General features: G+C 42.1%; 1 protein-coding gene across 8 annotated transcripts in view; it reads left to right on the plus strand.

Moving 5' to 3' along the window:
* The window catches only part of ANO5 (anoctamin 5), a 65,682-nt gene that overhangs the window by 26,808 nt on the left and 11,203 nt on the right, over positions 1 to 27,671 (plus strand). For 6 of the 8 annotated variants that reach the window (XM_079965268.1, XM_079965270.1, XM_079965271.1 and 3 more), the window contains 14 exons: positions 926 to 1,039; positions 7,374 to 7,442; positions 9,003 to 9,287; positions 9,570 to 9,683; positions 11,100 to 11,215; positions 13,119 to 13,253; positions 13,635 to 13,740; positions 13,833 to 13,893; positions 15,029 to 15,180; positions 17,869 to 17,946; positions 22,137 to 22,359; positions 24,429 to 24,598; positions 25,999 to 26,096; positions 26,847 to 26,977. In XM_079965268.1, coding sequence (XP_079821394.1) covers positions 926 to 1,039; positions 7,374 to 7,442; positions 9,003 to 9,287; positions 9,570 to 9,683; positions 11,100 to 11,215; positions 13,119 to 13,253; positions 13,635 to 13,740; positions 13,833 to 13,893; positions 15,029 to 15,180; positions 17,869 to 17,946; positions 22,137 to 22,359; positions 24,429 to 24,598; positions 25,999 to 26,096; positions 26,847 to 26,977 — 1,852 coding nt within the window. Of the gene's footprint in view, positions 1 to 925; positions 1,040 to 7,373; positions 7,443 to 9,002; positions 9,288 to 9,569; positions 9,684 to 11,099; positions 11,216 to 13,118; positions 13,254 to 13,634; positions 13,741 to 13,832; positions 13,894 to 15,028; positions 15,181 to 17,868; positions 17,947 to 18,440; positions 18,516 to 22,136; positions 22,360 to 24,428; positions 24,599 to 25,998; positions 26,097 to 26,846; positions 26,978 to 27,671 lie in introns of all 8 variants that reach the window. The other 2 variants (XM_079965269.1, XM_079965272.1) reach the window with 1 other exon arrangement.

Here is a 27,671-nt window from a genome sequence, read left to right on the forward strand (position 1 = left end):
TATAAAGCAAATCAGAAGGAAACTTACTTTACAGCTATGTGATTAATAGTAATCGTCTAAGTGCATAAAATAAAATTAAAACTAGCTGAAAAAGACACCGCTCCCAGATTTATGGAGTCTTTATGGAAGCAAGTACCTCTATAACATTACTTATGTACCAAATTTGTTCCCACATTTGTTACTGCAGAATCCAAAGTCAACTAGATTTTGTTGCTAAGCGTCTGTTGCCTTCTTAAATATTTATTTAAAAAATAATGACAGATTTTCTTTACTTTCAGAACCACTGCTGTGCTTCCTGCTTTCACATATTGCAAGTGTGTTGTTTTAACAGCAGAGTGTTATTATTTTACAGTACAAAATTATGCTAGGACTAAAATAACCTTTTCAGTGTTTGCAGTTGCTTCTAAAAGCAGACATTTAGACAAAATGTAAAATGAATTTAAAGATTGTTGTCTTTTGTCATTGTATGTTGCATTTAACACGTCTGATGTATGGCAGGTGAATAACATTTATGTGCAATGGGCTTCAGATGTTCTTTTTCATATATTTCATTCATTTCAAATGTGTGACTTGAAAACATCTGTGATGTATGGGAGAGTGTGAACTTGTTCATGCATGGAGAGGGGTCAGTAGTGTGAGTGACTGTCTGGAAATTAGTTATTAATAGAAGAGGGCAAATGCGAGGAAATGTAAAGGGGAAGAGTGTGTGTGTGTGCGTGCGCGCGTGCATACACACACACACACACACACACACACACACTACATCCATAAATTATGAAGCATTTCCCTCAAGTTATTTCATAAATCTCATACTTCTTTTGGAAATAGGAGACTGAGTGCTTGAAACAAACTGGAAGATGTGTGGTTTTCTGCCATGTTTATAAGCAGCCACAAATATTAATAGTGTACATTATATTCTATATAGATTGATAAACGCCATCAAAGCAAGGACTCTGTTTTCTTCAGGGATGGTGTCCGGCGAATAGACTTCGTACTTGCATATGTAGATGATCCAAAAATAGAAGGAGAAAAAAAAGTGGTAAGTTTCTTTTATGGCATTTTCTGAAGGAGCAACTTAGGAAACAAATGGTTGCTTCCTGTTTTTGCTTCTTGTATGATCAGAAAATACCAGCTCCAAGCAATTTACTGAGGCATGATGTAGTTCTGTCTGAATTTTTGTTCTAAGTTGGCATCTACTTCTTCAGAAGTGTCAGGATGCCATTCTTAGTGTTGCATTCTTCACGGTTAATGATTCTGCTCTATATATTTAATATTATCTGTGTAAAGTTCTGTTAATGCCTGTATATATCTTCTAAATAATCATAATATAGCTTTTAAAGTATAGATGTGCTGAGTGGTGCCAGTTGAGCTGCAGCAATCGTGTGGTTGTCCTAAAAGAAAGGGTGGGGAGCAGCAGCTTCTTTGATGACGATAGCACCATTTTGACTGCAGGTCGGAGCACTATTTTGTGTAATTGGACAGTTCATAGAATCATAGTTTGTGTTGCCCTTCAAATATTCAGTGAAACAACAACAGACATAGGGAATGACTCAAGATTAAGATTGTTTACAGTTCCTCCTGATGTTGGAGATTGCAGTCATGTCAAGCACATGTGCTTCCCTAATTGTATGAAATTAGCCAAATGGTCCTTCATTGCACAAATGGGAATGCTGTAGTGTTCTTGGTCTATCCCTCATTCCCTTGCTGGTAGAAAAGTCTCTGGGAGGGATTCAACTGATGAATCCTATCAGCAGAAGCTCTGTGCGAGGACGTTCACTCCCTTTTCCGTGTGCCCCCTGAAATTGGTTCTGGGGGATTTTGGGAGAAACACTGAAACAGCATGTGTGGGGAAAAGAGGGGGAATTGTTTTGTTTGGCAAGCCAAAATGCTTGACTGGACAGAAGGATTGCCTCACTGCAATGTTGGATTCCTCTCTCAATGTAGGAGAGGAATGTATGCTTAGACACTGACTTTTTGCAAGAAAACTCAAGGTCATGGAGCCCTGAAACTCTGTTAGGAAAAAATTAAATAGACCTCCATCTCAATTTGACTTCTTTATAATCAAAACAATTTATTTCCAAATGTATTGGAAACATACCGCATTTTTCGCTCTATAAGACGCACCAGACCACAAGACACACCTAGTTTTTGGAGGAGGAAAACAAGGGAAAAAAAATTCTGAATCTCAGAAGCCAGAACAGCAAGAGGGATCGCTGCGCAGTCAAAGCAGCTGTTCTGGCTTCTGAGATAGCTGCGCAGCCTGCATTTGCTCCATAAGACGCACACGCATTTCCCCTTACTTTTTAGGAGGGAAAAGGTGAGTCTTATAGAGCAAAAAATACGGTATGTTGTTGCATAGCTTACATAAGATACTATATATTTTCAGGGGTCCAGTACACTAATCATAAACAACAGCATTTCAGCAAATGTTTTTTGTTTACCCATCTAGTGACTCGCAATGCTGCCAGAGTAGTTTGAGAACCAGGCTGTAAGCAATTTAGATTTCCTTATCCACAAAAGCATAGAAATAATCTTATCTTCTAAGATGGGGTGGGAACTTTGTCCTCGGTACTTTGTACCACATCTTGTTCCATATAGCTGTTATACACAACAGCAGGGATAGCCAATGTTTAGCTCTCCGGATGCTTAGACCAGTGTTTCCCAACCTTGGGCCTCCAGCTGTTTCTGAACTACAATTCCCACCATCCCTGACCACTGGTCTTGCTAGCTAGGGATGATGGGAGTTGTAGGCCAAAAACATCTGGAGGCCAAAGGTTGGGAAACACTGGCTTAGACTACAGTTTCTGTCATTCCTCACCCTTGGCCATGCAGTTATCAACAACATTTATAGGGTTCAACACTGGCTACCTCTGCACTACAGAGAAAGCAGAGACAGCTTTGCCTATTGCTAATCAATCACTTGGCAATGAATAGAGGGGATTGTACACTAAATTGGTTTCCTGGTCAGGGCTCTTTTCTGGTGGTGTAACCCTACATGATTTTCTTGGGACAACAGTACTTCAGATACCCCAGCTACCATCCTGTACTGATAATACTATTTTCCCTTGGAGACCAGGGGGTTATATCCAACTGCGTTCTAATTATTGAAATTAATGGGCCTAAATTAGTCGTGTCCATTAATTGCAGTGAGTTTAAACTGAGTTGGCTATGACCCTGGCTTATGTAGAATCAGGTGAGCAATATATGAATCCCACAATGTGACTAATAGATGTTGCTCAACATACACATCTGTATGATCTTAGGCAATAATGCAGAAGACTTGCAGGCTCCAGTGACTGAATAACTGGATCATTCACTGAATCATTTGGCAGTTTCCTGGGGTTTGCTTACATGACCTTAAGTCTCATTGTAATATGCAGCACTAGAAAGTTTTTGGCTTTTTAGGTTGCCTTTGCTTTTTTATATTGGCTTGTTCTGCATGTTTTCTGATGGCAATTTGAAGATTAGACTATGAGTAATTTGGATGCCCTTATCCAGTGTAGCATATCACTAATGCCACAGACTGAGCACTGTCATATTTCTGTTCTTGTGCAATTTGATGATAACTGTTCTATTATAGGATGGTTGGGTGTGGTTTTTAAAGCACTACATATGCCATATTATTTTTGTATCTCAATTATTCCATGGCTTTCAGAATGCAATGTAAAGAGACGAGATAATACATGGCATGTTATCCTTAAGTTTGCTAATTAGAACCTTTACTGCACAAAATTACTCAATAAAAAATGCATAGATAACATACACATATTCTGTATGTAACCCTTAAAAAAGAGATCATCCTGTGGTCTCACCTCTGGTAGGAACCATTTGTACATGAGGCCTATGCACCCAAGATACCGTATTTTGCGCTCTATAGGACACACCTTGTTTTAGAGGGGGAGAACAAGAAAAAAATAATCTCCCCCTCTCTGCGCAGCGCCCCTTCAGTGAAGTGGCAAGAGAAATGGAGCCCCTTTCATTTCTCCTCCTGCTTAGCTGAAGGGGCACTGCGCCTTAGCTGAAGGGGCACCTACCCTTCAGCAAAAGGAACCCAAAGCCTCCGGAGCACTTCTGGATGCTTCAGGCGGCTATCTTTGAAGCCTGGAGAGTGAGGGGGTCGGTGCGCACCAACTCCTCTCGCTCTCCAGGCTTCAGCAGAAGGCATCCCGAAGCCTCTGGAAGCCTCCTGAAGCTTGTGGGGCTGGCGGTGGGGAAAGCCAAGCTTCCCTCACCGCCAGTCCCGGGGAGCAGTGGGAAGGCTGCATGCAGCCTTCCCGCTGCTCCCAGAGCTTGTCGGGGCTAGCAACGGAAGCCCGGGTCCCCCCCCCCCAGTCACAGGGACCACACATTCGCTCCATAAGGTGCACAGACATTTCCCCTTAGATTTTAAGAGGAAAAAGGTGCATCTTATGGTGCAAAAAATACGGTAGTTTGCAGATCCATAGTTACCATATTTTTCGCCCAAAAATGAAGGGGAAATGTGTGTGCGTCCTATGGGGCGAATGCAGGCTTTCGCTGAAGCCTGGAGAGCGAGAGGGGTCAGTGCGCACTGGGCCTTTCCCGCTGTCCCCCGACTTGGTTAGAAGGCTGGTGGGGGGGAGAAGCCTGCAAACTCGGGGGACAGCGGGAGAGGCGCAGCACACCTTTCCCACTGTCCTCCGACTTGGTTAGAAGGCTGGCGGAGGGCTTCCCCCTCCTCCAGCCCCGCAAGCTCCCAGAGCGATGCCAAAGCTGCACGCAGCTTCGGCATGGCTCTGGGTCCCGTTCTGGGGGCTGGGGGAGGGGGAGGGGGAAGCTTGGGCTTCCCCCTCCTCCAGCCCCGTGCCCGGGGGGGGGATAATATTCTTTCCTTTATTTCCCCCCCCCCAAAAAAAATCTAGGTGCGTCCTATGGGCCGGTGCGTCCTATAGGGCGAAAAATACGGTAAATCTTTCAGTTTCATTCAGACAGCAAGACAGGGCTTTTGCAACACTGCTCAAGTTTCACTGTCTTTTTCCTTGGGGAGTTGTTTATTGTGTTCCTTTCTTTTTGAGACTGTGTGAGGCCTTCCTTTCTGAAGAATGGAGAGTTTAGTACAGCATCAAGGCCATTGCTGATAGCAGACTAGTCCTCAAAGAAAAAATTATGGAGAGACTGCTTTCCTGTCCCAGTTTGTGTCGACCCCAGCTTGACTTCTTGTTGGTTTAAAAAGCCCAAACCATGGAACTGTAGCAAGTGATTTTCTTTTTGCTGCGTTAAAAACTCTCAGACTGAAGATCATCTGGAATATTTGTGAGGTTTACTCTATGGAAATAAACTAGAAGGTTGACTAATCTTAATAGAGATATTAGTTTTAACATCTGCCCACTGCCTGAATACATTCCGTCCAATTATATGTCATTGGGAGAAGCAAAGCTGGAGGCGTTGTCAGACGTAAAGGTTTACTTAGTAACGTCTCCCGTTTAAGCAGTGAACTCTAACCATGGATTTTTATTTTATTTTGCTGTTATAATGGATTTGGGCTTGACACTTTGTTAAGGATTGGAAAAAAAGTGCATGCAGTGTCATACTGCAGAGTAACTGCTAGGAAATCTCATGCATTGCTCTTTCTACAGCACAGTGACTTGGCAATGTTCTGTGGGCTAAGAATAGAAGCATTATTGGGAAAACATCTGAGAGCTGCACAGTCTGGAAGTCTGTATGCTTGCTTTGTTTTGCAGACATATGCTAGTGGAGCACTTAAATTTTTCATACAAAGAAAACTTTTAAAAATCATTTCCATTTTCAGCAGAACCTTAAAATGTATCAATGAGGAGCTGAAATGTTGTCTAATAGAAAGAGTTGGTTCAATGCTGCATGCCAACACGCTCTAGTGCATGCCTAAGCATGTTTATTTGGGTAAAAATGCCTCTGCTAGAAGTTGGGCCAATTTACATGTGCAGTTCTGAAATACATCTCCCTAAGTTTCACATGAAGAATAATGGATTGTGCAAAAATTGCTACATCAGAAAACAGGCTTGAAAACTGGTGCATCAAGTTTCTTGATTCTCACAGGCAAACAACTCCAGAGAAATATCCCTCATGTGAAAGATATTCTTTGAATAACTTGCACTGTTATATTTTGTCTATAGTACAGGGAGAAGTTCATGTTCAGAATATGAATTTTGGTCTTATTTTCCCCCTTAGTAAACCTTCCCCTTTCCCCTATTGTGGAAATTTTGCAATCTAACCAAAAAAGCACTAGTTGTTTTTGGTATTTCTGGTGTTGACTTACCTGGATCAAAATAACACAAACTTTGGCAACAAATTAGAAACAGGCAAATGTTTGGAATTTGTCCACTGTTGCACATATCATTTTCACTTATTGTTTGTCCACCTGGTGGATTTTCCTGGTGCTAGTCTTGTTGCTTTTACTAAATAACCAAAATGGTAGTAATCATTTGCCTAAAATAAAAGGCCCTGTTCTGTTTGTCTCTCGCCCCCCCCCCCCCATGTGGACTGTGCCATCTTGTAGGCAGTAATCACAAATGCAAAACATTCTTACAATGTAGGACATCTGAGAGATGTAAAAGGGAGACTATTGATGATGCCCTCCAAAGAGTCGTAACAAAGCGAAAGCCTTGCATGAGAACCCCTGAATTATAATACATACACTGTAAACATGTTATCACTTTCCTGATTATTTGAAGGTTAGGAGCAAACAGCACTGTTATCTGAAAGTGAACTTCTTTTTACATTGATAGCACAACTTTTCTCTAAGATAACATGTATTATCTGTTCATTATATTAAACTTCTTTCAGAATCATTAACTTTAATCACTGGACTTTGGTGCCTATTTTTTATCTTCATAAAACTTTACCATGGGAAATTGAAGCCTACCTTCAACTGTTACCCTGAGGGTGAACTTGGGATGGGTCTACAATATAAAACAGGAAGTCTGTTAAGGAAACCGTTCAAGTCATTCTAAATAGGTGCTGATAAATATTATTTTTGTTTGTTTAGTTACTGCCAAAAGTAACTAAAGTGTTGGTGTGATTTATAGTCCTACCATAAAACAGAAAACAATGCAAAATCGTCACCTAAGGCAGGGACATTTTCATCTAGCTAGAAAAACAACCCTTTAAATGATATGCCTTTTCTGCTGCTGAATGTCCAGGGAGCAGCCATGGCCGGTTGACAGTTTGGCTAGTAAGCTGGCTATGATCTCTCTTCTTTTTGACCCAAGATGTGGTTACTGTCACCAAGAGAATGGTAATATCATTTTTAGACTATTGCACTGTGCTTTGTATTGGGCTGCCCTTGAGAACATTTCTTTGACACATAACAGGTATTTATCGATTTAAATGCACCTACTATTTTAATAAGAAGTAAAGAGCTTTTTGTTTTCCTTCAGGAACGGAGACGGGAATTTGAGAACAATCTAGAGAAGGCTGGCCTGGAACTAGAAACTGAAGACAAGAAGGTAACGAAGCATTATTGTGCCTTCTTACTTCTTGAACATATGCTTAAACTAGATGGGGGGATGAAGAACTCTGCTTGGAAATTGCTAGGAAATAGAAAGTCGATTGAATTACGGCATCTTTCACCTCCCTGCCAGCAGCATGTTTAAGATTTGTTTGTTAACAGCATGCTAGATGCTGATCAGAAAATAATAGTGATGCATTCAATTCCTTGAGAAATTCTGTGACCTTTAGGTGTCATCCAAAACCCCGCAGTGCCTAACAACATGGAGAGGTGCTACAGTGATATCCCTGCTCCTCTGCCTGGCAAGCCCAGGACATACCTGGGATCAGGAGATGCACAGTCCAGCTGCAACAACAATGCTTCTATAGGAGAAGTCTCGGCGAGTAGTTTCAAGGCCTAGGAATTTCACTTTCTTAACTCAAAGTATGGCAATTGCTCTGATTATGAGATCTTCTGATTCCAGGTGTGCCTAGGGTTTGTTTGGGCCCATTATCCTTTGTTGTGCGGGGGTATGGGGAGATGAGAAAGGTAGCCCCATTGAAATAGAGCCTCTTTGTAGATCTTGTTGATAAGCTGTAATCCTTCGGCTATCATCAGTGGGAGGTTTCTTAAAGGCCTACAATAAAGGAAAAAGGAAGGGCTAGAAGAGCATTAAGTTGTACATGCAGAAAATCTTCAGGCATGTGGTCTAAATAAAGGTTTTGTATGGAGACAGAATACGGACCACTTCTGATGAGCACAACTAGCTTCTCTTGGTCTTGATTATACTCCCATTTTGCCTGTAGATGATTAGTCATGATTGAATCCCACTGGGATTAATACAACAAGTTAGTGCTATTGGTTTCAGCGAGATTTAAATGTAACTTAACATTTTATACATCATAGTCCAAAAGAAATACCATCAAATACCTAGAAGAGTAATGAGATGAACAGCAAACAGGGCAGCTTGACATAGAATAGAAGCACATGCTTTCTAAACTGCACTTTCTCATTATGTTCAAAATATGCCTTTTAGGGCTTGTTTCTGGTCTGAAGTTTAAAAAATATTTTAAAGGTTTATTTTGCATGTTTTATGGTATTTTGTTTTTTAAGAAATGTATATCGCCCAGAAACACTTGTAATGGTGGATTAAAAATGGTGGTAAAGGCTAAATAAATATTTATGCTAGAGTCCAATGTAGCACTAAGTCTCTCATTTCATCAGAGGAAGGATTTCTTGATGGGTAATGAAATGTTCTCCCTTTCTCTTCACTCTGCACCCTCCCAAAAACTGTTCCAGGAGTTCCCTTCTGGAGCAGATTTAGTGAGGGCATAGGATGCTCATAGTGGAGGGTGCAAAAAAAGGAGAGTAAGTCTGATTACCCATGTGGAAATCTTTGCACTGGCAGGTCACAGGAGTTCAGTGCCACCCAAAGTATTCTTGTTTTTGCTTACCACATGGATTCAGTGGCCCTAGCTCCCATAGATGATATCTGTATTTAATGTGAAGCTTCTTTATAGATGTATGAATATGAAAGTATTGCCTATTTTAACCTCAAACCTTATCATTTCCTTCGTAGGAATCTGACAATGGCAAAACTTACTTTGTGAAGATTCATGCCCCATGGGAGGTTCTGATCACATATGCTGAAGTGTTGAGCATAAAAATGCCCATCAAAGAAAATGATATCCCTTGTACTGCGGAAAACCCTTTGGATTGGATATTTTGGCCATTTAGACTGCCTGAAATTGTGATGCACCCAGAACCAGATTACTTCACAGCCCCATTCAGCAAAGAAAGGCAAGAACTCTACCTCATTGAAGATGAGAATACATTTTTCTCCCCGTCTGTCAGGAACAGAATTGTGAGTACTTCCGACACATCAGCACACATGAGGTGCAATTCAACGTTCTGGAGCCTTATATTGAAGTATTTTAGTCTGTAAAGGTAATGGGTTAATAAATTAGTTTAAAGGTCAAATATAATTTTATTTGACTAACGTATCTATTTTTGGAGTGTGGAAAATGTTTTGTATCCACGCACTGCAGTGAAGAACGGTTGTGAAGGAAAATTACCAGTAGATTACCTGATAATCATAGTATAGTCATTTTAAACTGTGGGGTTGGTTTCTCTCTCCCTCTTTTAGGTTTTCTATATTTTAACAAGGTGTCCATATGGAACAGAAGAAGGGAAAAAGAAGTTTGGAATCAAACGGCTCTTGAATAATGGCACCTATACTGCTGCTTATCCTCTTCATGATGTAGGTATTTTTTCTGTCATTCATTCATTCATTTCAGAGTACTTCCCTGTTTTCCAAACCTCAGTTTATCTGTTTTTAAGTAACACCTCCTAGGGAAGACATAGTATGTGTGATTCTCTGTAATTGTGACTACTGCTATGGGAAACTGCTTACAACATAACATAACGTAACATAACACCTGTGCAAGCCTCGGGAAAAGAGCAAGGAGGGGAAGAAAGTTAATTACAACTGTGCTGTCAAACTGGGATGGTTATTGCAGGGTTAAAGTTTAGTGTCAAAGCGCCCTCTGGCGGCATACGACAAGTGCTTCACTGGAGCCCATTTTTTTATTTTCTTTTTAGCAGTTTATATATGAATGGGGCACATAATTGTTTTTAGAAACTATGTTAGGAAATTGTGGCCTTTTATGTAGTCATAAAAATACTTGCACAGTGCCGGTTCATGTGATATAACAAGGACAGCAATATATACAATGCAACAATATATGCAATGGAATATAAAATAGTACAAAATGATCATTTTAATTCCTGATTGCTCAAAAAAAATTAAGCAGTTGCATGGACCTGCCTGCATAACAAGGTAGAGATTCCTTCAAGCGAAACATCAGAATCAAAAGCAAGGGTGTTTGCTGAATCTTTGCTAGAAGACTGTTTTCACTGCTTGCAACCAGCCTGGCTTCTGGTAGAGGCCAGTCGGGCCTCCGTAAGATGGGCCTGGCTCCTGATGATCTCAGTCATCAAGATGGGGTATAGGGTTTCCTGAATACAAGTTGGTCAGCACTTTGTATATTAACACAACAGACTTGAAAGTTGGGCTTGCATATTGCAAGACTCCTGAACTTCTATACCTAAATAGTTTGAGAATTTGAAAAATAATTAGGGACTTAATTGCTGGGAGAGTAAGCACAACTATCTATCTGGCACTAGAATCACTGCAACTTGCCATGGCGGGGTGGGGAAGGCAGGCAGCAGGAAGGTCTGTGCTCTGATGACATGCTGGCAGGAGGAGTACATCTGCACAATCCCAGTTTCTTTGTTGCACTGCCCCTTCCCTTCTCCCTCCTGGTAAGCCACAAGGGTGCCAGCGTAGTTAGTTCCCTGCCGTCCACTCCTGCTTGTTGTTGCCCCACAGTCAGTTAAGTTTTAAAGTATGTATTATTTAGACCTGGCAGAGATGCAGTCCCCAAATTTCAGATTAAGGGTGCGTGTTCTTAAGGAATGCCCACATTGTTGCTCTTAATACTATAAATAGCTATTTGTTGCCACCCGCCCCCAGCCTGTCATATACGTAGAATTATACCAATTTCTACATATATTATCCTGGTTCATATTTAGGGGAACCAGTGTTGCAGAACACATGCTGCCGTTTGCTGATCTGTTTTATTTCTGCTTTATTTCATTGTCCACGCTGACACAGTGCCAGTACTGGAAGAGGGCGAACGACCCGAAGTGTGAAAATGAAAGGTATACCCTCTACAGAGAATGGGCAAGGTTTCCTCGTTTTTTCAAAGAACAGCCCTTGGATCTTATCAGGTGAGCAATTGGATACTCTTGTCTTAATGGAAGCGCCAGCTTTTGCATTGGCTTGCAATATTTACCTACTTTAATTTGTAGATTATTTCATAGTTCAAGGAAACCTCAAAAATTGTAAAATGGCCTTAAAGGTAAAGGTAAAGGTACCCCTGCCCGTACGGGCCAGTCTTGACAGACTCTGGGGTTGTGCGCCCATCTCACTTAAGAGGCCAGGGGCCAGCGCTGTCCGGAGACACTTCCGGGTCACGTGGCCAGCGTGACATCGCTGCTCTGGCCAGAGCCAGAGCCAGAGCCGCACACGGAAACGCCGTTTACCTTCCCGCTGGTAAGCGGTCCCTATTTATCTACTTGCACCCGGAGGTGCTTTCGAACTGCTAGGTTGGCAGGCGCTGGGACCGAGCAGCGGGAGCGCACCCCGCCGCAGGGATTCGAACCGCCGACCTTTCGATCGGCAAGCCCTAGGCGCTGAGGCTTTAACCCACAGCGCCACCTGCGTCCCCTTAAATGGCCTTAGTGGTCCACAATCTAATGACCTCTTGCTTGGACTGCTGCAGTGTGCTCTACATGGGACTGACCTTGAAATTGGTCAGGCAGCTGCAGCTAACGCAGAATGCTAGATTGTTGAGTGTGGCATCCTGATAGGACCATGTTCCGTCAATCCTGAAAGTTGCACTGGCTGCCAGTGAGCTCTTCGGCCCAATTCAAGGTATTAGTACCAGTGCCCTAAATGGCTTGGGGGCCATGTGCCTAAAATAGCACCTTTCCCAAGGCACACTATCTCAGGCACTGCAATTCACAGGAGAGAGCCTGTTGGTGGTGCTGCCACTTCCCGCTGCCCTGTTGTTGCTGACCCATGACAGGACCTTCTCATTGGCCATTCTCCATTTATGGGCTGTCCTCCCTGGTGGGGTGGGGTGTCTCCCTCATTATCAACACTCTAGAGGAATCTTAAAACATCCCTGCTCAACCAGGCATTTAATGGCTGAAAGAAATGGTTTCCAGCAACCTTGAAACTGAAGATATATAACTGTTTTTAGTTGTTGTTTTTTAATTAAAAAAACCCACTACTGTGTTATTTTGGTGCCTTGTTGTTTGCTGCCTTGAGCTCCTTTGGGAGGGTATCCAATGGGATACAATTTATAATAATGGAAATGAATAGCTAGATAGCTGGGAGACCTGTATGTACCAAGATCATCACTGGAACGTTCAAAAGTAGAAAGAATGAAAAATGTTTTGCATGAGATTTTTGACCCGTCCCAGTACAGGTGTCAATATTGTTTCTCTTTACATCACACCGTAAAGCCCTCTTTTCTGGTTGCAGTGAGTGTCCTCCTATGCTAGAATCAGATTTGTTTTCCAAGTAACCCTCCCCCCACCAAATGCTTCATTTTGTTTGAGGTGAGGGTACAATGTCAATGTATAGCTGTAAAACGATGTACTTTGAACTGTTAGATTCCTTTTCTCTGGTGTTCAGCTTCTATATGCATATTCCCAACTGGCTGTTTGACCAATTATGCTAAACAATGTTCTGTGGATGTTAAAGGTGCTGTCACTGGCCATGTTCATATAATCATTTCCATGGCTTCATGCCAGAGTCTAAGGCAGCTTTAAAATCAAAATGAGGGGAGGGAGAATCATATCTGGTTGCTGGGCAACACATGAGCAAAAACTAGCTATCCATGTAATTAGGGCACAAATAAGAACAAGAAATTCTGAGAATTGTTTTACAAGCAACTCAGTAGCATTGCTTTGAATTTTGCCTGAAAACTTGTCATCCAAATCTAGCCCTGTATCTTTATTTGCAATTAGTCTTCCAAGCTTTTTTCCCCTTTCCTCCCCCTTTTTAAGATGCTGGTTGTTTCTTGCATTCCCTTACTTTCCATTCCACGTTACTTTCCCACAGGAAGTATTATGGGGAGAGGATTGGAATCTACTTTGCCTGGCTGGGGTTCTACACTGAGATGCTGTTCTTTGCCGCTATCGTTGGATTAATCTGTTTCCTGTACGGTGCATTCACAATGAATGAAAATATGAGTAGGTAAGAGTAATTTACATGGTCGTGTTGGTTAGATTGAATCATGACCAGTTGACTGATGACAGCTGTCCTGTCCACTTCAATGCAAATTGTTGTGGCTCAATTTTTTCTTTGAAAAGCTCCCCTTGCCTTCTGTAACATTGTGTGCAGCGATCCTGTGAGCCACTGTACAGAAACATTAGCTTAAACGTATGATCCAGATGTAGAACTATGTGCCACTGCATTATTGTGGGTATGGCCCTGCTGAATATTGTGCACTGAAAGAGAGGGAACTGTTTCTCTATATTCCTTTTGTAAAGTCAAATATCAGCATCTGCACAAAAACACAATTTATCTGTCTATTGCTTAATTAAATACAACATATCTTTTATCTGTCCCCTTCAGCCAAGAAATATGTGACTCTGAAATTGGGGGAAAGATTATCATGTGCCCACTATGTGATCAAAAATGTGATTACTGGAGATTGAACTCCACGTGTGAGTCTTCAGAGGTCTGTAGTCATTGCTGCAATTTCTGTTTTTTTTAAAATAGCTTTTCCATGGTTGTTTTCAGTAAAATTGTTAATTTGTGTTTTTATTCCAGTACTCCCATTTGTTTGATAATGTGGCTACCCTCTTTTTTGCAATCTTTATGGGCATCTGGGGTGAGTATATTTGTTAGTGCTACTTAAATAACACTCAAGCCATGTGGGTCAGCTTTAGGTTTGTCTCTTACTGCATGCAAGTCAATGGCACTTTTGACAACAAGACCATGACTTGGTCCTGTGAGTGAATGTTCACTCACGGGATGCTCCTACTGGTAGAAAGGGGAAGAGGGAGAGCTCACAACTCCCTCATGAATCCCTCTGTAAACATAAAGTAAAAGGTAAAGGTACATGACCCCTGGATGGTTAAGTCTAGTCAAAGGTGACTATGGGGTGTGGCGCTCATCTCGCTTCAGGCTGAGGGAGCCGGTAATTGTCCACAGCTTTCTGGGTCATGTGGCCAACATGACTAAACCACTTCTGGCACAATGGAAAACTTTCCATCTGTAGTGGTACCTATTTATCTGCTTGCACTGGTATGCTTTCAAACTGCTAGGTTGGCAGAAGCTGGGACACAGCAATGGGAGCTCACCCCGTCATGCAGATTCAAACTGCTGACCTTCCAATCAGCAATCCCAAGAGGCTCAGTAGTTTAGACCACAGCGCCACATGCCCCCCCTCCAAGTATTCAGCTCTGAACTATGTGGGAGGTGACATGGCGTGATTGCAGGGGAAAGGGGGGAATTGGCAGATATTACCTTTGCTGAATTGGAGTTGCTTTTATTCTTGGATGAGCAACTCTAGATCTCAGCCTCTGTAAGAATGGTATGAATGCAATAAATATCATTCTGTAATGATATATGTAAATGTGCAATAATTCACTGGGTTCGATCCAGAGGAAGTTAAGCATGTTTTAGATAACTTGGGTCCTATTGGTTTCAATGGAACTGAACAGCGCTTCCATATTCTTAATCACACCAAATCCCATGGAGTGGTACAACCCTCAATGTGCAAAAATATGCAGACAGTAATGAATCTGACTAACTTTGTCACAGCTCCAAAAATTCCATCAAAATGAGAAATGGCTTCTCCAGGGACTTTGCAGTAGTTTTTATGTAACTGATGTGCTGTATAGACATCAAATCCATCACAAAGATAATAGAGAAAGTATCATCTGGGAATGTTGGTTTTGCTCAGTAGCTACTAGACATTTCTTATTCTTATTTTTGTTTGCACCATACTCTATTCATTGCAGTCACACTTTTCTTGGAGTTCTGGAAGCGTCGGCAAGCTCGACTTGAATATGAATGGGATCTAGTTGATTTTGAGGAGGAACAGCAACAACTCCAACTGAGGCCAGAGTATGAAGCAAAATGTACTCAAAAAAGGAAGAATCCAGTAACGCAGGTAACCTGAGCATTAGAAGACAAAAATCACATGGAGGTTGGCGGATACATAAGATCCAGTTACCCATTGCGTATTTAAGACTAAGTATGCCATCTCTTGTGGGACGCAGGTGGCTCTAAACCACTGAGCCTAGGGCTTGCTGATCAGAATGCTTCAAATCCCCACGACGGGGTGAGCTTCCGTTTCTTGGTCCCAGCTCCTGCCAACCCAGCAGTTCGGAAGCACGTCAAAGTGCAAGTAGATAAATGGGTACCGCTACGGCGGGAAGGTAAACGACATTTCCGTGCGCTGTTCTGGTGCACCAGAAGCGGCTTAGTTATGCTGGCCACATGACCCAGAAGCTGTACGCCGGCTCCCTTGGCCAGTAAAGCAAGATGAGCGCTGCAACTCTAGAGTCATTCGCGACTGGACCTAACGGTCAGGGGTCTCTTTACCTTTTATGCCATCTCTTAAGTGCTTAAGAAGGAATTATGCCAGAACATTACACAAGCATGTTGTTCTGACATGATCCAGAAAGTTATAATTCTGTAAATGTTTCAGAACAAGGTGACAAATCAGCTGCCGGTGCTTAGGGTTAACATCTGGGATCCAATGACTGATATAAAATGGATTTGAAAAGAATCAGGCTTTCTCCAAATGCTGTTATCCACAGTCACTTACGGACTCATTGTTAAAACCATGTTTATAGAAGACAATCTTACTCTGCTACAAGTGATCGCCAAAGAAGAAGATATATCATTCCAGCAGGGAAAGGCAGGAGGTCAAGAGGGCAAATTTAACTGATTTGTTCTTCTCTAGGAATTGGTTCAACCATTCAGAAAAAAAGCTTATGTTGCTCTCCTTGAGACTATATTGGTTCAGAATACAGCTTAACAGTTGCATGTTTGAATGCTATCCCATACCCCCAAAAATGCTGAACACGGAAAGCTTCTACCTAGCCTTTTCCCTGAAACAGTAGTTCTCTAAGTATAGGTAGTTTTTGATGTGGAGGCATTCAAATATGCAGTTTTCACACCTGCATTCTGGAGCAACACAGTCCTAGGGCCCTACAGCATGTGCTTCTTCTGAGTGTTTGAATTGCTGATAAGCTTTTATCTGCATGCCGTGAGTTTCTGGGCAGCTAAACCAAAGGGGGGAAATAACAGACAAAATGGCTACAATTCTACTTCAGGTGCAGTAAATGTCTGTTTCACTAAGCCTGATCCTTATGATGGAACTCTGGTGCTTTAAGGAACAATTCTCTGGTGTTAATGTGATTACATTGGATGTAAGTAATATTAATGTATCTATTTATTTGTTAAATTGTATCCTGCCTTTCTGTCAAAGCTGCTCAACTGCAGGAAAATAGAAAGTATAAATAAATAAATAAATAAATAAATAAATAAAGAAAGCAAGGGAAATAAAGCATATCAGTTAGAATCAGCAAGTTGATGATTTTGCAGTATCTTTACAATGGATTGGCAAAATGTTTTGGGACAAAATGAAGGTATCCTCTGAGCGCAGCTACAAGTTAGAGGAATCCTGATTTATATTACAGATTATTATCTATCCTAGCTTAGATATTTCCTTTTGCACATGAAGCTCATGAAGAATGAGAAGTCTAAATGTGTTGACATTCTTAAATATGTGTTTGATCATTACAAGTCACTTGCTTTAATTCCTAGTTACATTTTTTTTTAAAAAAAGAAAGCTAAAACCTTGTTCCCTCTCATTTAAATAATCTATTATCTATTTGTCAAGGTTCTAGGTTACAGAAATTTGTACACATCCTGTCAGCGGTCCAGATATGAAAGAAATCAATGGTTAACCAAATTATAGTTGAATGTTCTTGCTGTGTGACATTAGACAATGAAAATGTGAAGGACCTCTGTGCTCTAAAGATTATATCTGCAGATTGAAAAGAACACTGATAAAGCAAATTTGCTAAACTATGTGCTTAGATTAACATTTTCTTCAACTGTACAACTACATTTCATTGTTACTTACACTAATTTGAGACTTTTGCTGGTCACCAGTCATTTTGCACTTCCATAGACTTATATCAGAATTGTGCCCTCTTTATTAACCCGCAGGTATAGCAACATTGTAATCAATCTTAAAGCATTAAGCTAGGTCACCGTGGGTTATGATCTGCTCTCATGGAGATTATTACTTATGATGGTACTGAACTTCAAAATGGGGGAGGAGTGTGTGTGGTTGAACAACACTTTTCTGGAGGACATCTTAAGCCAATTTTGAACTGAGCTCAGACATTTCCAGAGGCAATGCCTGGTTTGAAATGTGCTCAGTTCTTTGTTGTCGTTGTCATCCCTTCTGCCTATTTGCTCTCCTTCCACTGGCTTTCACAGGTGAGAGGCAGCAAAGGGCTTATAGCAGCATAGACCTTAACCTTAAGGCCTGGACATAACCATTGACCTTTGTTATAAATTACTTCCATTCTTCCCTTTGTGTTGTGCAACAATCAAGCCAGAAAGTCTCCAGTTAACCATAGTTTCTCATAGCATTTAAACTGATGGTGGTGACCCTAGTTTCCTGGCTTGGATGAAATGAGAAACTCTGGTTAATTGGATGCTTCCTGGTTAGATAGCTGCAGACATGAGTATCACTAGTATCAGGTGATGGTGGTACAGTGAAATCTTTTCCGTTCTTTAATTACTGCTTTTTAAATTGTCTGGTCTGCTATTCTAGGAATTAGAATTGGTTAAGAGGAAGAGCATACATGACTATGGGAAACTGAGCTTGTTGTACTTTGGAATTTTGTTTTGGGTAAGACAGGGCTGCGTGAACTCAGCAGCTTAGAGTGGCAACTAATGAAAGAGCCATTTCTTCAAGTGGGAAAGCAATGAAAAGACCTGAGAGAATGGAGGACAACACTTAACAGCAATAGCTAGTCCAGTCCAAACATACATATTTTTTTCCTGTCATGTAATTTGGGCATATTGGAAACTGAACTGCATTCACTCCCTTCTGTTCAGAAGATCACAGAGAAGGAAAACAAAAATGGCCTTCTGTCCGTCTTGTAAATTTGGCAAAGTCTTAAAAGCTCTGGATGACTGGCTTATCTACTTATGGACTCCTCTATTTCTGTCTTTCTCCCATAAGATGAAATGTGCTACATCATGCATTCCTTGGGAGTGTAAAAACTATTTTCTTGGGGTGTGTTTGCTTTCTCACAGTGGTTGAGGTTGCTTTCTGCAGTGTTCAGTGTAAGAATATGTCTGCGGGAGGTGAAATGTGCTGTGCTTGCTTGACTGTTTCAGGAGTTGGAGCCTTACTTGCCTTTAACTAGCCAGGCTATACGATTCTGCATCTCGGGAACGACAGTGTTGTTCTGGGTGAGCATCCTTTTGAATCATCACTGTAATGCATAACAAGCAAGGCATCACTTTTTAAGCTTGAATTTTAACATGCCTTAATGCTTTTGCTGTTGGTATCTTTCTCTCTGTGCTTCTGGCTACAAGGGGTTGTAACTAACATTCTGCTTTCTTAGTGTCATGCAAAGTACACACTGAATCGTATAGCATACAATCCATAACTCTCTCTTCTGCCAAATCAATCCATTTGACTTTATTTAGTTGTCCATTATTCATGATAATGAATATAGTGACTTAGGTTACAGTTTTATACCCACATACCTAGGAATAACCTCTGTTGAATTCAATGGAGCCTACTTTTAAGATGACATCTATGAGATACCACTGACTGTGTTATTATTATTGTATTTATTTATACCCCACCTTTTCTCCTGATGGGATTCAGGGCAGCATGCAGATAAAAATAATCACTAAAAACATAGAAAAATAATAATTAAAAAACAATTAAACACTGATAGAATTAAACCATATACGTGTATTAAATATGTTTAAAACAAGCAAATAGTTACAGTAAAAATGGTATGTCACCAGCCCTTTCATTAAAAGCAGTTCCCAAAAGCCTGTTGGAACAAGATAGTTTTTACCATCTGATGAAAGAACAACAAGGAGGGAGCCAGTCTAGCTTCTCATGGGAGGGAGTTTTAGAGTCTGGGAGCAGCTACTGAGAAGGCCCTTTACTATGTCCCCACCAACTGTGCAAATGCGTGTGGCATGACCAAGAGAAGGACCTTTCCTGAAGATTTAAAAACCTGAGCAGGTTTGTATGAGGGAATACATTATTTCAGATAGCTTGGACCTAAGCCATGTAGCGCCTAAAGGTCATAACCACCACTTTGAATTGTGCCTAGAAACAGACTGGTAGACAGTGGAGCTGTTCCACTGCTCCCTAAAGGGTTATGCTCCCTATAATTATCTCTGGTCAATAATCTGATCATATCTCTTTGAGCCAGTTGATGTTTCTAAGCACTTTTCAAAGGCAGCCCCATCTAGAGCGCTTTACAGTAATCCACATAGGAGGTAACTAAGGCATGTGTCACTGTGGCCAATTGAGATATCTCAAGGAATGGGTGCAGTTGACACAGTGCAAATGCACTCCTGGCCACTGCGGAAGCCTGGTCATTCATGCTCAGTCTAGAGTCCAGGAGCACACCCAAACTGTGTCTTCGTGGGAAGTGTTACCTCATCAAGCACAGGCTGAATCCCTATTCCGTGTTCTGCCTTCTGACTGACCAAGAGCACTTCTGTCTTGTCTAAATTAAGTTCCAATTTGTTCACCCTCATCCAGTCCATTACAGATGACACATGTGGGTTTGCATCTGAGACTGCTTCCTTGGATTTTGGTGGAAAGGAGAAATAGAGCTGGGTCATCAGCATACTGGTGACAATGAACCCCAAAACTCTAGACTACCTTTCTCAGTGGTTTCATTTAAATGTTAAATAGCACAGGGGACAGAAGAGAACACTGAGGGACTCTGCAGGCCAATGTCCAAGGTGTCAAACAGGAGTCCCTCCAGGAAGGAGCAGAGCCATTGTAAAATAGTACCTCCAAGTCCCATCCCTGCAAGGTGGTCCAGAGGAATACCATGTTTGATGGACTGAAAGCTGTCAAGATGTCTAGCAGAGTCAACAGGGATACACTGTCCTTGCACAGTTCCTTGCACAGAGCCTCTGTTCCATAACCAGGCTTGAAACCAGATCTAGATAATCAGTCTCTGTAGTTGTCTGTAGACCAAGGGAATTTTGCCCTATTTTGAATTGTTCAAATGCTTGATTATAAAATTTTCCTATAACCTGTAGTCATATATTATTGACTAAAACACTCTGGAGAAATTGGGTTCTGGATTGCATCATTTACGTCTGAATCAATTCAACTTTCTCTATTTCAGTACAGAAAAAAATTGAGAGATCTTTAGTATGTGGATAATGTGTTATAAACACAAATGTTTATAATGCTACCATATCTATGCAATGAAATTGTAACATGGTATTGGTGGATTTTGAAACAGCATGCCACTAGTGTGCTTTGCCTGATTTTGCTTGGTGTACTAACAGACAAGCTAAGCAGAAAAAGACAATATTACTGCTCTGTTGGGACTATACCACTTTAGACTGAAGACATGACTACATTTATTCTACTTATTTCTAAATTTCCCTTCATCTAGCGGTTTCCAGGGCAATGTACAATAATTATAAACAATAACTTATACGAAACACAAACACAATTAAAAACAACCAACCTTGAAAACAAATAGGCAGGAAAAGCTACAAAAGCAAAAGCAAACATAGCCCTTTGAAATGCTTGGCCAAATACAAGAGGCACCAGAAATATTACAATGTCAGCAAAAGGCTTACCAGCATTGAAGAGGGTGTTCCAGAGTTGGAGTACCACTGCAGAAAAGGACCCAAACCATTTCAGACTTTACAAGTACATATCACCATCTTGAATACTGGTCCCAGTTGTGACCATGTAGCCAAGACAATTCTTTCTGAATCAGAATACTGTGAATCAACTGGGCTGAGCCAGTTAAAATTGTGTCAGCTGAATTCTTCACTAATTGAAGCTTCTATATAGTCTTAAAGGGCAGCCCTGTGTATAACACTGAGGGGTTGCCCTATGTATAATGTGTCTAAACCATCCAGGATATTACCAGAGGTTCTGGCCAGGAACAGATGCAGCTGGAGAACCAGGCAAATGTTAAAAGACAAGGCCGCTAAGGCATCAGGTGGCAATGTTAAATCAAGGAGTACACTCAAGTTCCATGTGTGCTACTTCAGGGGGAGTGCAGTGCCATCCAGAACACACTGAACATCTGTCTCCCAGACCCAAGAATCACCTGCTCACAGTCCTTCTGCCTTGTCAGGATTCAGCTTCAGTCTTGACCCTCATCTGTCCATTTCCAAATCCAGGCATTGGCTGAGGCTCACTTGACTCACATGACATAGAGAAATAGATCTAGGTTAGATTACCTTACTGAGCAGTTTGAGAAAGAGCATGGGGGCATAAAACAGAGCCATGTAGGACTCTACGACACAAGTGTCATGGTGGTTGAGCAGAAGCTCCCCACTGCAGCTTTCTGAAACTGACCCTGGAGGTAGATGCAGAACTATCACAGCATTGCGTCCATTACACACAACTGTTGGTAGCAAATATCAACTGAAAGACACAAAAATAACAGCGCATCAGGCAGAAAGGGTCTGCCTTGGCTCTCACCCTGATGTACTTGGGTTTTACTTGCAAGAAGAATACATTGGATGAGTATCAGATGAGCCTTCAGATAAACACATATCCTCCCTCTTGCAGTCTGAAGTGATACAGTCCTGATGGGGCCATACTACACTATTATTCTCAATGTGTAGTTTGGTCCTTAGAATATGGCACAGTTAGGGAACTGGTGGTCCTCCAGATGTTGCTGAACTACAACTCCCATCATGTCCATTGGATATTATGGGTGGGGCTGATGGGACTTGGAGTCCATCAACAGCTGTAGGGACATGGGTTCCCCATGCTTGCTATATAGTAAAAAGCATCAAAAGCTGTTTCTGATACGATGTCATTGTCCTTAACCCTCTGGTTTCTCTCAGATCTTTTTGATCATAGCTAGTATGATAGCTGTGATAGTTTACCGCCTTGCCGTCTATGCTGCTTTTGCCAGCATCATGGAGAATGCACAAACCTTGCAGCCTATTCAAGGTATCCTGACACCACAACTGGCAACATCGGTCACTGCTTCATGCCTGAATTTTGTCATCATTATGATACTGAATTTCTTGTATGAGAGGATAGCCATCTGGATCACAGATATGGGTAGGTATGTTGCATAAAGACAGAACTGTCAGGGATATGTTTCTGTCGCTGTGGTGGAAATGCTGAGTTTATTGGCAACCAGAAGTTGAATATTTGTACAATTTTTCCATATGGTCAAGTTGGCTAGCATTCCTGGGAAACTGTTTTTGAGACCTCCCTCTGTATCATGTACCGTATTTTTCGCTCTATAACACGCACCTGACCATAACACGCACATCGTTTTTAGAGGAGGAAAACAAGGGAAAAAACATTCTGAATGAAACAGTGGATGTATCATTTTTGGGCTTCATGCTGTGGCCACAGACATGTGATCTGATGGTGAATTTGGGGTGACCCAATGCAAAAATCCTGAGAATTCCTGTGGATCCATGCTTTGTAACCACGTTTTTGCACCATTGCAGCCCCAGGCAACAGTGGGTGCGTGATTTTTTTGGTGCAGGCTGTAGCCATGGACATGCTATGTGATCTGATGGTGAATTTGGGGTGACCCAGTGCAAAGATCCTGAGAATCCCTGTGGATCCATGCTTTTTAACCATGTTTTTGCACCATTGCAGCCCCAGGCAACAGTGGGTGCGTGATTTGGGGGGGGGCAGGCTGTAGCCATGGACATGCTATGTGATCTGATGGTGAATTTGGGGTGACCCAATGCAAAGATCCTGAGGATCTATGTGGATCTATGCTTTGTAACCACATTTTAAGTGGGGAGCGAGGGAAAAAAAAATAAGGGACATGAGAGGGGTGTGCAGAGAAGCAGCTGGCTAAGAATGCAGGAGAGGGATTTAATGGGAGGGAGGAAAGAAAGGCAAAAGTTTTCCCCCACCAAAGCCAGCCATCTCTCTCTCCCTCCCTCCCTCCCCCCTCTCTCTCCCTCCCTCCCTCCCCCTCTCTCTCTCCCTCCCCCTCTCTCTCCCTCCCCCCTCTTTCTCCCTCCCCCCTCTCTCTCACTTCCCCCCTCTCTCTCCCTCTCCCCCAGCAGCACCTGAGCACAGAGAGGAATTCCCCTCTGCTTGCCTGGAGGGGAGGGGCTTTCCCTGCTCTTTGTTCAGTTTCAGCAAACACAGCAACGAAACAGAGGAGGGTGAGCAGTAAGACCTTGAGGCAGAATGCAGGAAAGCAGCCGCTTCCTCTTTTCAGTTTTCCCTTCTCGGTGAAGTGCCGCGATTTGATTTTTGCCTGATTTTTCGGCTCCAGGGACCACACATTCACTCTATAACACGCACAGACATTTCCCCTTCCTTTTTAGGAGAAACAATCTGCGTGTTATAGAGGGAAAAATACGGTAGCTTTATTCCTAGATTATCCACAGCTGCATCCTAGTTCTGTGATTTTATGAGGAAGAGCTTGTACACTATTGCAGCTGGCTAGACCATGCTAATAACTACTTATTAGGAGTATAACATCACTGTAGGGAACTCATGGAAGAGCGTTTCTCCCCTTCCATAATAATATACCATCCACAAGTGACATTTTTCTTGACTCACCTCTCCAGATTTTACACTTTTCATATGAATAGGCTGCTTATGTGAGCATTTATTACAATTTGCAAACCTTACAATTAAGATTTGGACCACGAATTCCATTTGTGTCATTAACTACCACACTAGAGTGATGTTTGTTGTTCAGATAAATTTATCGGGATAATGAAGCATTTAGAGTAATCCTAAAATAAGTGCTTCCTGAACTAAGATGATGATCCCCCATTGTAGCTGGCAAATGGAAATGTTTTAATCTGCATTCATTTTTCCACAGTGGGAATAATAATTATAATGTGTTTTAAATGTGAAAGAATTTAATTGTTCACCTATAGGAATAATTCTGCAGTAGTCCTGTCACTTGCATAGAGAGGCTATAGACTTGACTCACTGTTCTATAGCTGCTGCCCTCTGCTGGCATAAAAATGCAGTGAATGGTCTTGCAGTATTCTTTTGGAAACCCTGTTCTTACTCATACCTAATAGTTCTGCAGTGCTTCAGCCAAATTCAAAATTGTCAGTGTTTGCTGTAGCCTTGTTTGCTGTGCATGGTGAAGAAAAGAAAAAAAATCCTTGTTTATTTTGTTGACCTTGCAGAGATCCCAAGAACTCACCTTGAATACGAGAACAGACTCACCATGAAGATGTTCCTGTTTCAGTTTGTCAACTATTATTCTTCATGTTTCTACGTGGCTTTCTTCAAAGGGAAATTTGTGGGGTACCCAGGTCACTACACATACATGTTTGATCGCTGGAGAAATGAAGAGGTATGGGGTCATTTTTCAGTGAATTAAGGAAGTAATTGCCAACCACCCTCATTTTTGTAAAGACAGGCCAATAAAACAGCACAATATTCTGAATAAAAAGCCAGGAAAATGTCACAAATGTACATAAGATGCAGTAGAAGATGCCTGTCTGTGTTTGTCAGTGTATGTTTTGGAATGTGCTATTTGCAAACAAAGGTCCTTGCATTATATAACTCAAGAGTAAATTGCTGAAACAGACTGGCTCTCTGAGAACAGTAGTCATGTCTCTCATTCTGGCGTTAACACTTTGTCTCTCCCTTTCTTCCCAAATCATAAATTTATATAGTATTAAGGGATTTTGTTATGGTGCTGACAGTGCCACTGACAGACTAAGCCACTCTAATGTCAGGGTGGGGTAGGAGAAATAGCTTCTGGATTTGATTGGCTGAAATCTGTTGTTCCCTATCAGTGAAACTGCCACTACAAAATGTGATGGATAAATTTTCAGGGGGCATCCTCAGAAGTTGACCTTAGGTAAATAGTGGGATATACCTTCTCTGCATAAGAATCCTCTGTACAGCTAACTGGGTCGTAGGCAAAGGAAGCAAGTCAGCCTAGCTCCCTTCCTCTGAGTCTCTGGCTGCCGTTAGTTGAGGTGTTCAGATCTTAGAAAGGGACAGAGAAGTCAGAAATACCATGGGGGGGGGGATGGCAGAAGAAGGCAGGAGCCAAGAACTTGAGAAGAAGGATTGCTGCCCAAGAGAATCCATGGAATGAAGGTTGGAACAGGTTACTTTCCTGGGTTGAGTTGTCCAGAGGAATGTGGGTAAGAAGAGAAGGCAAGAATGAGAAACCTGACAGAAGTAAAATTGGGAGGTGGGCACAGAAGAGAGCTGCACATGCCCAGGAACAGAAATGAGGGGTCGCCTGTTGATTTGAAACAGCCAGTCAGATGTTTGGCTGCTGGCTTTTTAATATTAAAAATAGGCGCTTTACATCAGTACTTGGTATACACATAATTCAACCTCTCACCCCTGGCCCAGCTCTCTAACCAATTCTCATTGCCTTAGTTTTCCTAAAACAAAAGATGGCAAGCCCAGTACTGGAAAGCTTCTTTTTTGGTCCTGCTGTTCTCTTTTTCTGGCAGAAACTTTCTGCTGGCTTTTGGTGTCAACTTGGGGGTAAGGTTGAGGAGTATAGTGAATGCTGTAGTCAGTTTAATTTCTCGGCATAATCAAGAACAGTTGCTCTTGTAGGTAAGCAGTTTTAGGTTTAAACCCATGTGGTTTTGCTTTCTTTCTTTTTGCTTTCTTTTTTTACTACTTAGTAAAGAGTTCCTGTCTTCTACTTTAACGCTGCGGTTTTCAAGGGAAAGACCAATTACGTGTTGCTTCTTCCTCTCCCCACCCTTGTTTCATTAGTGTGATCCTGCAGGATGCCTGATAGAGCTGACAACACAGCTTACCATTATCATGGCTGGCAAACAGATATGGGGCAACATCCAAGAGGCTATTGTACCGTAAGTGATGCCTTCATGTTGAGTAAGTTTCATTTTTAAGAGAGAGAAATAGGTTGCGTTATGCATCTCAACAGTGAATGCAGTCAGTGCATAAAGGCATAACGATGTTAATTTTGGTTGCAGAAACTTCTTACTGCAGGATGAGAGAAAATTATTTAAAATGAAGGCAATGGTTATGGAACTGGAAAAGAGGGAGCATTCCTAGGCACCAGAATCAGTGCTATAGGAGGGAGTGTCTGCACACACATGGTCTCTCTTTGATTTGGAGCACTGTGAGATCAGGGTTGCAAATCATGGCACTGTCATACACACAAAGAGCCAAGCTCCTCTTTTCAGACTTTCACCCCAGTGTGTGAACAGTAGGGGTGATGATGGTAGGTGATTTGACTGCAGAGATGCATTGTGTGTGTTGTGTGATTTAGAACAGTGTTTCCCAACCTTGGGCCTCCAGATGTTTTTGGCCTACAACTCCCATCATCCCTAGCTAGCAAGACCAGTGGTCAGGGATGATGGGAATTGTAGTTCAAAAACAGCTGGAGGCCCAAAGTTGGGACACCCACATAGAACTACAGTGGCCCTGTAATCTGGACTTTCCCCACCCTGTATTAAACCCTCGGTAGTCTTCTTTATGGGAGAGATACTTTGTAAACACTTTTGGTGTCATACCATATGGGACATGATTCTGACTTCAATGCTGAACCTTTTATGCAACCTGCCCCATCCTGTGTTTTCTGGTACCCCAACCCACAGCTGGATCCGGAATTGGTGGGGCCGTCGGAAAGCCAGTAGCAGTCCTGAGAATTTATACAGTCGATGGGAGCAGGACCATGATCTGCAGAACTTTGGAGCCTTGGGCCTATTCTATGAGTACTTGGAAATGGGTAAGCACAAGGAATGGTTATAAAATACCTCTGTATAGAGCTTTTTAAGTTTCTGACAGCTGCTTTTCTTCCGTGCAATTGAATGGAGCTAATACATATTCCTCAGTTGATGTCTCTTGGCTGAAAGACTATGTGAACTAATAGTACTACATATACACCTGTAGATGCATTTGCAGTGGTTGTCCCCTAGGAATAGGGACCTGTCAAACCTTTCCATTGTAAAGCACCTTATATATAGATGGCACTATATAAACAATAACAATTTCTGGCTGCCAAGCTGTGAAGTATTGGAAAAAAATCAACTTCTTGGGTACAAAATGTAGAATATCCATTAAAAAAATATTCTAAAATTTTGCTGCAGTGCTGTGCCTCACAACAATAATTACTGTATTTTTCGCCCCATAGGACGCACCGGCCCATAGGACGCACCAAGTTTTTTTGGGGGGAAATAAAGAAAAAAAAATTATTTCCCCCCCAGGCGCTTGCGGGGCTGGCAGCGGGGAGAAGAGCGCTCTTCTCCCCGCCGCCCGCCTGCAGACCAGGTCTGGGGACAGCAGGAAGATGTGCTGCGCCTCCCCGCTGTCCCCGGAGCTTGCGGCGCTGGCGGCCGGGAGAAGCACGCGTCTCCCCGCCGTCAGCCTCCAAACCACATCGGGAGACAGCGGGATGGCGGCGTTCCGCCTCCCCGCTGTGC

This window comes from Podarcis cretensis (genome assembly GCF_951804945.1).
Source record: "Podarcis cretensis genome assembly, chromosome: 1".
Lineage (NCBI taxonomy): Eukaryota > Metazoa > Chordata > Lepidosauria > Squamata > Lacertidae > Podarcis > Podarcis cretensis.